At 35.5% G+C, this 14,494-nt stretch overlaps 1 protein-coding gene across 1 annotated transcript in view; it reads left to right on the forward strand.

Moving 5' to 3' along the window:
- The first annotated feature begins 365 nt into the window (after nt 1-365).
- Nucleotides 366-14,494, forward strand: part of LOC105623825 — a 35,674-nt gene continuing 21,545 nt past the window's right edge. Inside the window, exon 1 of the mRNA XM_012205200.1 lies at nt 366-471. Coding sequence (XP_012060590.1) covers nt 366-471 — 106 coding nt within the window. The remainder of the gene's footprint in view (nt 472-14,494) is intronic.

Genomic DNA, 14,494 nt, shown 5'->3' on the forward strand with positions numbered 1-14,494 from the left:
TCTCTTCTTCTTCTCTCTCTCTCTCTCTCTCTCTCTCTCTCTCTCTCTCTCTCTTTTCTTGCGGCGAGCTTGTCGGCCAACAAAGCAATTAGCGACGATTGGCAGCTGCTTCTTCAATTTGAGATTCCGCTGTGAGAGAGAGAATTTTCATTTTCGATTTCTCGAGCCAAAAAGAAAAAAGCTAGTGGACTAGAAAGGAGGTCTAATATTAGCAAACTACTGCTTACGAAGTCGAAAGAAGAAAACGGATCGAGAAGAAATTAATTTTTCATCGATCGAGATATGTACGAGTGCGATATCGATATGACTAGCGACGTGAATTGACGCTTCGAAAGTGAGAGGAGGCGTTCGGAAGAGTAGCGGAAATGATGATGCCGCCACCGCAAGTCGTGGGTGTCCTGCTGAAGAAACCAGGGCAGCAGACTCATCCACGATTACCTCCTCTGGATCCACAGGAGACCAAAATCAAAGGTGAGTTTATTATTCCAGAAATCTTTCTTTTAATCATATATCTTTTGTCTCCAAAAATGCATACAACCAAAATTACAAGTAAATTTATTATTCTTGAAATCCTTTTTTAAATTATAAATACTACATACAATTAAAAATAAAAATAAAAGTAGCAATCTGACATTATTTGATGTCATTTATTTATGTCAAAATAACAAATAATGTCAGCTTGCTGCCTAGATAAATTTATTATTTTTAAAATTTATTATTCTTAGAATATATTCTTAAAATTTTTTAAACCATTTTTTATCTCCAAATACTACAATCAATAAATAAAAGGTAAATTTATTATTCTAAAAACTTATTTTTAAATCTATATATCTTTTATCTCTCTTCAAATACTGCAATACCATTAAAGGTATAAATTTGTTATTTTTGAAATGTTCTTTAAACTTGTATCTTTTATCACTAAATACTGTATACAACAAAATTAAAAGTTTAAATTTCTTTTTCTCTGTCTTTTATCTACAAATATTGCGTACATATTAGATATACATTATATATAAAAATATAAACATCTTTAAAACGTACGAGCAAAATAATAGTAATAAAGTATAGGATTAAAGGTTTCAATAATAAACACGCAAATTCTTTAGAATAACATTTAAATAATATATGTTAAGAAAGGAAAGCTTCAGACACATATTGAGCGTTAAATTAAAAAGAACTATCATCACTTCCAACACTCGGGAACCATTATACGAAGCCGATAGCGTATCAAATAGGTTAATTACCGTAATAATTGAGCGAAAAAATAGAGCTCTCTATGGGCATCCGGTAATCACAAATTTCTCATTAATTTGGGACATCTCATTTAGTGATTACGACAAACAGGCACAGTCCATTTAGCATTTTTTTCGTCGTAATCAACACTATGAAATTCCTTCTTTTATCAATTAATTTCCAAATGAAATTTACACGGAAAAGTTTTGCTGAATTATCTAAAAATTTAGATAATTAATTATAATTAGATACAGATCTGCATACAGATTTGAAAATAATTATTGAATCATCAAAATAATTGTGTAAGAAACTCAAAACATAATAAACAATACTGTAAAAAATTTTGGTATTCTAATAATCAGTTTGAACGCCTCACATTATATTTTGATAGTTCAATAAAATTATTTTTAGATCCTGCTTTTTTAAATATTTCAGCAAAATCGTTGTTTTCATGTAAAAGTAATTAATTTTAAACTTCACGCACGTGAAGTTATTTATTAAATAATTATTTATATTATTTATATTATTTAAATATTAAATATATATTTATTAACGATTTATATGTTATTAACGATTCTTCCTCTGAAAATGAAGCAACACAGTTTATTATTTCGTACGTATGCATTCGTAGAATGCAAGCAAACGATTAAGATCTCTTTAGGGATTCCCCTCGCAAAACTAGCAGGAGAATAGACTGAAAGAAGAAGTCATTTTCATTGTAGCTCGCGGGTTCATTCTGTAAATAGGCGGTCGAAAGACATAAACTCGCGCTATTCAGCTCGCGGGTCTCCGGCATCCCAGCATTACGTTATTATCGATATTATGATTCAGTGGAACGTGTTGTTGAAATAACAAATGGGAAGCCTTATCGGGAACCTCTAACGAGCATTCAGCCTGAAAGCATTCCCTGAAATCCGGGCTGAGGTTCTTGCTCTCCAATTCGACTCTACTATCGATCTCGTCGATATCTCCCTTGCTTGCTGGAATGCGCTCGCCGCTCTTTTGTTGAATAATGTTCTATCGACGGCTCATGGTTCGATTAATGCGAAATTGATTCACCGAATGAGAAGCGCTTAAAAGTGCTCGGCTAGACGCTAGTCGAACTGCATCACGTGAAAATTCTTGTAATGTGACCCACAAACGTAGCACAATTGAAGATTAAGTGGCTGTGTAGCATCAGCTTGTTTACTCTATTATACCGATCAGCCGAGCCGACGCCTTATGGTTCTGTTAACAATTATGTTAATGGGACAGCAACATATTACGATAATGGTGCGTTAATTTGATACGTTAATTTGATTACGAACACATGAACAACTTGATGAAAAACGAATATAAATGTCTTGGCATCATTCCTATTAAATCAGTTCCAATCAATCATTTATCTGAAACTTTTATACAGCGACATATAACTCTCGGAAAACAGAATTCTTTAAATAACTTGGTCTTATATAGGTATGTTCCTTTCCCAGAATTCTGGGAAATAATATCAATGGTATTTCAGAATTTTCAGGGAAACCCGATTCGTGCAAATTTCTATTGTTTCGGATAAATATCTGACGGTGAGAAATTCGTCTAGACGTCTTGCCACAACACTTTAAAAGGCCTTTTAAGAAGCCCGTCTCGTTCGCACGCGATTGACAATTCGTGCTCCGTAATCCGGTATCTGGGCTACCGTGGTAACGGGATACTTTTACGTGGCCATCCATCCTCTACGCGGAGAACGTGAAAACAGACTCTCTAGCAGACGAAAAACGTACTTATTTCTGGATACATGTAATGTTCCACAATATATATACAGGAATAGACAAATTAATATGAATCTTGGAAAATAAATAATTTATTTATTTTATTATTGATAAGAGATTGACCCATTATTTGCTTATACATTCTATCCTTATTGAAATAAAGTCACACAATGCTTGTGAATAATTAATAGAATGTTGAGTAATTAATCTTTTAGTAAAACAGCTTTAAATTGTTTAAGTACGGTAGATAATCAAATTATTAAAGCTACAGTTCGAAAAATTTACTTTTTATGTTTGAGTAGAAATAAAATTAGCATATGAAGGTCGGTATACATAATAATGCTCAGTATTCATTATCAGCATTTTTATTTCGGAAAGTTTCCTTGGAGAAAGATATCTTTGCCCTTGCCCATGTTAAAAAATCTCTCTTTTATAAATCAATAATAATAATTAATCATAATTAATTATAATTTAATACTTATAAATTACAAATATGTCATAAAATAAACTGCTTAGTGAGATGTAAGAATACAACAAAAGTAATTAAAATGTTAATAAATTTTGAATAATCTCAAAATTTAACAAACAAGCGTGAAACATGAGGCTTACAAACGGTGACTGATGACGTTTATATTAAATGGCGTATATGTGAAGAGATAGTGTTATCTACAATGGTCGTTAAAATATATAAACATCAGCATTTCATAAAAAACAACAACACAACATAGCTATGTTTTCATTTAAACACTAGCAGCAGTAATTGCTTTAACGTAAAATTGTTAATTTACTCTAATATAATTTGATCATCCATTGTAAATGATATTGATTGGAAGAAAAAACTTACTTCTCATTGTATTTCTCAAAATGTTTTCTAAAATTTCAACATTTTTCCTGACTAATGTAATTATGATTTAAATATCATAGAATTATTTGTAGTTTTAAAAAGCAAAGGGAAAAAATAGGTTTCTTTCTTTAATATTTTTTAAGCAATTAAAAAAAACAGTTTTATTGAAGTATTTAATAATTTAGATAGAAACAGATCTAAAAATTTTATTGGATTATCAAAATAATTATAATAGATGTTCTGTTTGCTATAGAATATCAAAACTTTTGTAACATTGCTTATCCTGCTTCAGTTTTCTATATAACTATTTTAAATTTTAATGATCCAATAAAATTAATTTTCACATCTGTTGTCATCTAAATTTTTAAATATTTCAGCAAAGTCATTTTTTTTCCGTGAAGATGTTTTGCTAGAAGAATAGTATAACGCTATGTAAGTTATTATTGTAGTCAAGCATGCATGACTTTATTCTAATAAGAATAAAATTTATAATAAAGAGAAATAATAGCTCAACCTTCCATTAAAAAAAAAAACAAATAATATATTTCCTGTGTTCACAGTTTTTACTGCCAATTGCTGCTAACCGAAGGTTATGTCCCCTGTATATTAATCTTAACAAATTGAAAATAATAGCACGAGCTATAATTATACGATATTATTCATCGTCAAATAATCTGATTGTAGATATAATTTGATGATGACTGTATTTAGATGAGTAGTATCGAAAATATTCATGCGATTCATGCGAAAGTTCCATAGAAATAGTTCATTGTTCAACACACTTCTCACACCCAGAGTTGAATATCTATCGAACTATATACATCGAGTGTACGAGTGCGTGAGTTGTGATAAGATTATCCAATCACGCGATCCATCTAAGATAAACGTTAATCAACCGACAAGCGTTTCATAAAAATAAACAAAACCACCTTTTTCTATCATGTTGATAAGAGACGTAATTACGCGACAGGATAGGTTTTGTTTAATGCTATACGAGATACCTAAATTCCTGGCGGTTTATGGTGGGTCAAGAAACAATAAAAAGAAAGCAGGCGTATCATTGCGATATCTTCGAACTGGTTTTTATGATCGTGAATCCTTCGGCTTTCCTCCTCGCGATAGCTGCAGCTATCGCTTATCAAGAGAACAACTCTTTCTCTTCTAACGGAAATCTCATTAAATTTACCGGATTTTCCGTTCCATTGCACATTCGACAAACGATTACGATATGGGCACACGCCAATCCCGTCATTGTGAAACGGCATCATATTATTATACGGCATACCTGCTTGATAGCGATTTTATATTATAATTTCAACCGCAACACGCTCGCTCGTTAATTAGTTCCCAGCATGGCACTAAAAATATTATATTTCTGCGTTTGCAAAACGTTATGTAAGCTTTAATTAGTCTCAGTTGAAATCATGAATTTTGATAATTCTCGTGACTGGAAAATATTTCCCGAGAGAGAGAAAAAGAGAAAGAGAGAGAGAGAGAGAGAAAGAACTGAGAGTTAATGAAACTCTCTTTCGCTTGCGTTCTTTCTTCATCCCCCTTTCTCCTTCTCGGTTCATAATTTTCGCGAAATAAGAGTCGAGTCTCGAAGAGATATAAAGGAGCTCTTTGTAATCACAAAGGGGCATTGCGTGTAAATAACCAATGGAATCTTTTAAAAAATCCACAAGATGCTCGCACCGTTGTCGACCTGAACGGCGACGCGAGTTTCACATTTCTCGTTCTTCAGCGTGTGGCAGCGAGAAACTGGATTTCAAGGTGTTACATGATGGCCTTTCTTCATTGGTATACGATTCACCGTTTTCAATTCGGCGGTTTCGAAGATATTAGAGAGAAACGAATCTGTATATAACGTTTGATTTGCTTTGGCTCGTTTCTTTTTTTTTTGCGCGACGAGCATCCTTCTTTCTCCTTCTTTTTCTCTCTTCGGAGTCCGGACGACTTAAATTAGGGTCACAGTGCCGAATTAAGCACGGTCCACAAGTGCCATTCACAAGGAACTCGCCGCGACCGGGGATTAAGATATACACATGTAGATAAAGTCGGACCCCATCCGTATTCGAGTTTCTGCGATTCTCTAGGAATCCTTTTGATACTTGAGAATCCTCCTGAGAAATCCCTGGCTGGCATTACACGTTTCATGAAGTAATCCCCTAAGTATCGCTATTCAGAGGACGAAATTGAGCTTGCGCATCATGATGTATAGACGCGGACCTTGCGGTTAAAAAGGCTCAATTGAGCTAAGGGAGGCGAAAGAGGATCATTTCTGTCGACGTGCCCGACAAATTGGAAGAAGGAAAGAGTAAGAGAGACAGAGCCTGCGTCACGAGTCTAAACAAATTACAAATGGCGCAGGCGCGGTGCGGCGCGGCGCTCCTCTCCAGCTTCTCGCACGAGCGCGAATAATAAATCGCGAATAATCGCGCGCGTATACCGGGTGTTCCGCTCGGGCGAATCGAAAATGAATAAGGAGACGCGACAATCCGGGGGTTCGTGACTTAACTTAGGCTCTCGATCGTCGATCAAGACTCGAATCTCGGCCACGGAAGACGCGCGTTGCCTTTCACTAAATGTTCGCTCTCTTCATCTTCAACGTGTGTATTCGGCATCCGCGGTAACTGCCTCGTGCCATTTACGAGCCATAGCTATAAATCGCGATGTGAAAAATCAAGCTTGCTCACTAGACGACGATATATTTTCTTTCAAGAGTGATACCGCTCTTCAAGATCATACGTGTGGTATCGGTTCCATAAACGTTCTCTGTGTTGTGCGCGTTCGAGCGATGCATATATATGCCCGGTATCTCGTTGCATTGCCTTACTCCTTATCATGCCTGCGGGCGATAACACATCCGGAGTTACTTGATGTTCGTTATGGAGTTCCAATCGACGTCGTCGAGCGTTATTCATAGTAATTATAACATATATGTATACATGAAAAGAAGAATACGGTTTTGCTAAATTACATAAAAATTTATATTATAATAATATAAATAAGATTTTATGTTAAATTATTAAAATAATTATGAAGTAAAAAGTAAAAGAAAGCCTGTACAAAGTCATAGTTAACAGTATGAAAATTATTGTGTGTATTCGTTGCAATAATTAAGCAAAAGGTTAAACAAAATCACATATGTTCAATTCAATTTTAATTTGGATCCTCTTTAGTGTTTATTGTTAATATGAAAATCAAATTTAGATTAAATTTTCTATCCATTAATATACCATCATTTAAAATAATTGAGATTGTCAAGATAAAGTAATATTGTATAAAGTCCATAATATTCGAATCTTCAAAATAATTATATGTAAGACTTTCAAGTTAATTGCTGGAATGTCAAGAACTTTTTGCAGAATTGCTCATTATAATTGAGAGCCTACATAATAATTTTGATAGTCCAACAAAATTATTTTCAGATTTGTATATAGCTAAAGCATTAGATACTTCAATAATCTTTAATTCTTTCAATATATATTTTCAATGTATGTACAAAAATAATAGTTTTACGCTTTTTACATAAAATTTTAAAAATATCTTGTGTATCACTTGGATTCTTTTAGTTAATCTCAACGAGATATCAACGTAGATAGCCTACAAACATTATCAGTTAATTAATATCATCATATCGAATGAATCAAGATCATTCTGACTGTTGCAAATCTCTTTTCTACATCGTCCTCGACCTCGGACGTTACAACGAAATCGCATTTCAAGTTGGATTTCTACGATCACCGCATCGCCTCGAACTGGGTTCTGCTTCCCCGATTCGCGCAACCAGTCCTGCTGGAGAAAAGAGGTTGTGAAAATGTTTTTACAGAATCTTACTCGCCTTTGATTCAGGATCTACTATCGTGGCTGTCGTATATTTTTTCACATTTTGCATCTTTTATACGATATTTTGATTTTTTATACGTCATTTATCTCTCTCTACTATACTTTCGCATTGACGATAGCAGTTGATTTATGACTTGAATGATATACTAATAAAATAATCTACGATTCGTTTTCAATCGTCATCTTGACGATCTCTCTTGGACGACAAGCATCTCTGAATGCGATGACACCAAGACACTTTTTCTGGACGCACGTGTCTCATCGTCGGTTTCTCGCACACAAATTAATTAGCGCTGCTTGACGAAGGGAATGCTGGTCTCTCAAGTGGATGTAATTAGATGCCCTCGGCTGTGTTGCATCATGAAGAGAATCATAGAAGAGAGCGTCATGTCATCAACAGCGTCGAAAAATCGCTTCAACGAAGTAGCGAAAGAAACCAAATTTATGAAACAACAAAGTATTGTTCAAATCCCTTCACATTATTCAATTTTAGGAATTGTAGACGTTAAGTGCTCTAGATTTTAATATATGTAATATTGTAATCGATCTACTTATATATAACGTGCGACGCGACGATTGGAGCTTTGGTTCGATAATGACTAGAGATGATAAAGGAGATAAAACAGATTAAGCTCCATTTAACAGCGTGCATCCGAACTCATCGGTGCAAATGACGTTCGAGAGAACGATCAAAATAATCTTTCTGTCTCCGTCTAGAACAGCTGACGAGAATAATGTCCGTGTCGGACAGGAAATGGTCCTCTCCCTGCCCCTCTGTGTCAGATACAGGAACGACTCGTGCTCTTTCATTCTACTCGATTGAGCGACAGTGACAAACATAGTGGGAACGAGAGAGAAGGAAAAAAAGCTATAGGCTATATGGGAAGCTCAAGAACAAAGAAGGCTCCAGTTCGTTGTGAAGAAAAGAGAAAGATGAGAGAGCATCTGGTTCTGGAAAGTATCTAATTAAAAAAACAGAAAAAGAAACAATAAAAGAAGTCCACCAGACTACCTCGAGAGATATTCATAAACACTTTATATACATATATATATATACATATATAAAACAGAAGTAATTCAATGAGACCTCTTGATGAAAATAATCTGGATATAGAATGATGATCCTGATTATTTTCATTTAATTAATCAAAGTAACTGAAGGCGATCATTAGATAATTTAGACAAATACTTTTAACAGGTGAAAAGCGACCAATAATATTTCTGACATGACTCGCGAACTTTTACTTTGAAATTTTCACATCTGGCTCCTCCGTGCGAGAAATGCATTGAGGTGAATGAAAAGCCAGATGTGGGAGAGCAGCTGACCGGTGTGTTCGAAAAACGACTACCTGGAGAAAAGAGGAAGCAACGGTTGTGTGCGATATGAAAGGGAGACTACGAAGTTCACCGATGAAAGAGGCAGCAACGGCACGACAGTAGCTTGGTATTCGTGGGACGGAAGTCGACGTTACAGACGAGATATAGTTGATGCTAGCGACGGGAGAGACGGACGTACGCTATTCTCGCGGTCGCGAGAACGACAGCGAGCGGTGAATCGATGATACACGAGACGAGCGAGCGAGAAAGAACATTGCGGCGCGCAAAGGCGAATCGGACGAGGACGGAGTATATCAGGGCGTTGCACCGTTTGCTGTGACCCAGTGTTCTCTGCGGGCGCCGCACCGTTCCGTTTAGATCTCTCTCGGCAGCATTTCTACTCCCCTTTCTTCTACGGGACTCTTATCCGGTCGGCAACGACTGCACGTTTTTAGAATTTCGCCAAGGCGCCCGTATAATTCGCATCGTAATCGTTATCTTCGCCGTTTGATCGATACTCTACTTTCAACCAGAAAAATAGTAGCCAAGGCCCGGGACTAGGCTGCAGAATTGTCATCGATAACGAAATAATATATTTACTCTTTGGAGCTGATGACAAACACAGTTATTGACGCTGGGTTTATAAAATCCATTCAATTTATTACGTTCATTAAAAGGTATTAATTAATTTCCATATCTATCCAGTTTATATTAATTAAAAGGCATTAATTAATTTTGAGAAAATGTCATAATTAATAAAAAAGAATAATATTAAATATATAATATTTTAATAAAAATGAAATATAAATTTACAGGTATAGCATAAAAGAAAATTTAATTGTTTGACATTTTTTATGAAGAGATTTTTAATTGAGTAAATCTAATAAATTACCAGGAGAGTTTAAATAAAAATTCATACATTTATCGAAATTTATATAATAAAATAATATAATTAATTATATAAAAAGAAAAATGTAGGAATTTTTAAAATCCTAATTAGAATGAAGAACACATTCTATTAATTACGAAAAGATCAAATCAAAAAAATCTAGATAATATTCGTATATCTACACTCACATCTTCGCAAAACGAAAGAAAATTATTTCTAGCAAGTAATTGCAAGTGCAATTTTTCTTTGAACACATGAAACATACGAATATGTTGAAAGACGCGTGCGAAGAGTATTTTTCACCCAATGTCAATCGAGTTTCTTACAAATCTTCTCGCGCGTTCATTCAGCGAGATTCCATATTTTTTATGAGACTACCTTATGGGATGCTACATTAACAAGTGGAACGATTACAAGTGCCCACACGCTTGTCGTTAAGCACACGAGATCGTTTTATGTACGCTCATTTTGCTCTTCCTCTCATTTAATTCCTCTTGCGTATAACGCGTGCATGACGATCGATATAAAGATCTTCATTTTGTTCCATTAAATTTTTAAATTTATAATTCTAAGTATAGTTTTAAAACGAACTTTTGAATTTTATAATATACCGGGAAAAAACGATGGCTGAAAATAATTTTGTTACGCAATCAAAATAATTATGTAAGACAGTCAAGCTGATTAATAGAATGCCAAAACTTTTTGTAGTTGCTCATTATATACTCTAAGCCCAAAGTTTGGAAACACTTTTTAAAAATTGTCATTTTTTTAATTATTTATTCAAATATTCATAACAATGTGTTCTTAATATTAATTATATATATCCAATAACGATTATTTATTAGACTTAAAGAATTATTGTTAAAAAAATACTTTATTATGAATAATTGAGTAAGTAATTCCAAAAATGTTAATATTATCTTGATAGTTCAACAAAATTATTTTTATACGTATATCTAGCTAAATTTTTAAATATTTTAACAAACCTCTTCTTTCTATGTATATTATGAAATTCAAAAATCATTTTAAGACTAGATATACATAGAATTATAAATTATATAACATTTCCAAACATTTGATCTGAAGAATAATTATTTTGATGGTTCAACAAAATTATTTTTAGAAGATATATGTCTATTGTATTTAAAGTTTTACATTCTTTAACAAAATCGTTCTTTCCGTGTAAATTTGCTCATGTAAATCTTTTCTCTTTTGAAAGGATCGAATAAAATTACCTGGGGGGGGGGAGGGGTGGGAAGGATGGAGGACCAAATAGCATTTTCTTCTGTGCCGGAAAGAGAGACGGTAAAAGGGATCTCACGACGTTCCTGCTTAGACGGACACGCACAAAGGAACCGCATTGAACCTATGGGAGCGGTAACAACGTAATTATAGAGTTAGGCGCGTTACATCGAATCGTAATCGTACGATTGCATCGAAATTTCATTCCGCTGTTTACACTCCTTAGCTTTATGCGATGCGCTGAGGGTGGCGTTTCCGTTGGACGCTTTTTAGCACTTCTAAATTACTCGGATCGGATTTCGGAATGGGCGACTAATCGAATCACCGGATCTTCAACGATTTCCTCGATTTCATAAACACATGATTTTCGAGAAAATCGACTTTCGACTTAAATTGGATTGCGCGCTTCGCCGATTATTAAATCCTTAGTGCGTTAATGTTATCTCGATTATTACGTAGCCTTCTTGATTTCTTATTACATGCATCGCGCTGATCCAGAACTATCTGATTGCGCTCGAATCCATTAATTCTCGTTACGAGTACGAATGGGATATAACATCGGTTAATCCGATATCGTGCTTGAGACTCCTTGCGCAGCAATAACGCAATACTCGAATATTTTCAGGAGCGTTTCATTAATCATATTCCCTCTCGTGCAGAATGTTTTGATAAATCAGGTATATTATACAACGTGAAAAGTGATCATATCAAATCATATTTATTCCTTTCTAACTTCTCTGACGTCTCTCGAAATCTCTTTTGCTTCCGCGCTTTCTTTCATCGCGGTTATTTACGCTATAGACGCGTCAACGAGCTAGATCACACTCGTTCCCCATCCTCACTGTCAAAATAAATGGTCGCCGCCGTCGGAAGTTGCGTTCACCTTGGCCCTTCCTCTCGAGAGAACCAGAATCAGCCGCAGAAACTGGTCTTCCCAGGTTGCGCGTCCTGGAAAAATGTCTTGCACAGTGCACGTGTGTGTCGGCACTTATGCTCGTGTCGCGCGTGCTGGCTTTCACAGCCTGCAGGCTGCATACTGGTATTTATCGGCCGAAGCGATAGCTTTACTGGAAAATATTTTCTTCTCGTATATGCCGAGCCGAGGTCACCAACCCCCGTTTCGTAATCCAAATAACGTACGCGACACCCCTACGATGGTGATAGTCACGCGATGTTAGTGACGCCAGCTGTTAGCAGAGTTCAACCCCCGTGCGAGAAAAGGTGCTCGGAGACGATTCGACAAGGCCGTGTCAACCCTTTTGCCATCGCAACGGAATGTACGACGCGACCTTTGAATAAAATTCAATCGTAGCGCTCGAAAGGGAAATCTTGCACGCCCACGGTGAACCGTTTACTTTCCTCTTTGCTGACGGAGCCTGTGATATTTTTACACCTTTCGATATAAACCATTTTGTAAGGCAATCGATCGTTATTCCTACGACGTATTGTTAAGTCGACGTATGTTGTAATGAATGTTAGCACATGTTTAAAGTAAAAATTACACTGTGTTATAAGATTTCAGTTTCTCAATACCTGAATATTTTTATGTATTTTTAATTACTGAAAAAAATATAAGATTAAAAAAATTTTAACAACGGAATCTTATTATTTTAAAAACTCTACAAATTTAAATAATTTGCAACATTTTTCTTTTATTTCATGATATAAAGTAAAATACATATGAATCATCATTTAAGTATTGAGAAACTGAAACTTCTAAATTACTGTAATTTTTTGACATTAAATATTGTTAATAAATTTTATTATTTTAACATCACTTAAAACAATAAAAGCTTTACACCATCATATTTATTTTTATACATTGTAAAAAAAAATATTAAAAATTTTTATAGCTATATGTTACAATTACAATTTCAAAGTAGAGTTTCTAAAAATTGAAGGCTGGTGGAATGTTTGAAAAGATATCCTTTTTCAGTGTGAAAAGTTCTATAAGACACACCCATTACTTTTTCAATAATAAAAAGTTGATCAAAACTTATACTATGTTATTATAACATAGTATTGCAGAGAAATATGCACGTCTATAATTATATTAAAATAAAATAAAATGTAACTTGAATACTTTAAACATGATTGAATTTAATTATTTCTATAAAGTAAATGTAGCAGATCAAGTAGTACAAAATTATTTCACGATGCGTATTGTGTTCCGTTGCATCAAGGTAACTCATTGTAAAAAGTAGATGAATGAAGTCGTTCAGGAATTGGTCGACTAACGGTCACAACATATACAACATCCGGTACCTCCAGGGTTCAATTAGGTGCCGTCGAGACGCGACATAATCCCCATATCGTATTACACCCTACATCGTACCCTCTAGCGAAAGATAAAAGAAAGAAAAAGTCGCGAAAGACGAGGTGAAGAATCGCACGAGGAAAAATCGTTCTGCAGCAATATAGATCGATGGCATTTGCGTGAAAACTCGTCCTCTCGTCTTTCTAGATCGCTTCGTGGACTCGCAGCGCGATAAGAAACACTTCGGGGGTCCCAGTGGGCCTTACCCTAGCCGCGGCGCGGCGGGACCGGTGCAACAATTAATTTCCAAAGGAAAGAGTTACGAAGCCGTCTGTGTATCTTCTTGGAGGGTCAACCCATCTGGAATCAAGGGACAAAATCGCCGTAATGGCGGTGCAACCCTTCGGCCAGCTGTGCGTCACAATGGTCGTCACGAAAAATCGTGCGACAATGTTATCTCGATCTACTCTCGCATTGTAGGGTTGTGCCGGGATTGAGTCGTCAAGCAATCGGGTTAAGGGCCTTTTCTTTGAACGACAAGAAATTCTTCGTGCAAGAGGAAAAATTTGTTTTTTCCTCTTCTCTTTCTTGTCTTTCTCTTGAGAATGCAATCAAATGGCAAACGCGAATTCTTTTCGCGGATTCCCTTCCTCGTTCTGTTACGATCGATTGGATCTCGACGAGGAGTTATTTAGCACGATTACAAGACCGCTGTGGTAAACCGAAATCGTTTACAATGGCGCCAACAATTTATCCTCGTTTGCTGTCGTTGATGAAAGAAATTCGACACAAAGCAAAGGTTTGGCTTTCACGTGAAAGCAAACAAGCACGCACCCCTTTCTGGTCCGCGAGCTTTTTAATGTCGCATCATGGAGCCAAGAGGCTGGCCAAAAGAAAGAAAGAGAAAGAGAGAGAGAGAGAGAGAGAGAGAGAGAAGAGAGAGAGAGAGAGAGAGAGAGAGAGAGAGAGAGAGAGAGAGAGAGAGAGAGAGAGAGAGTAGTAGTAGTAGTAGTAAGTAAGTAAGTAGTAAGGTAGACGTAAGTAACGTACGTACGTACGTACGTACGTACGTACGTACGTACGTACGTACGTACGTACGTACGTACGTACGTACG

The sequence above is a fragment of the Atta cephalotes genome (assembly GCF_000143395.1).
Source record: "Atta cephalotes unplaced genomic scaffold scaffold00065, whole genome shotgun sequence".
In the NCBI taxonomy this organism is placed as follows: domain Eukaryota; kingdom Metazoa; phylum Arthropoda; class Insecta; order Hymenoptera; family Formicidae; genus Atta; species Atta cephalotes.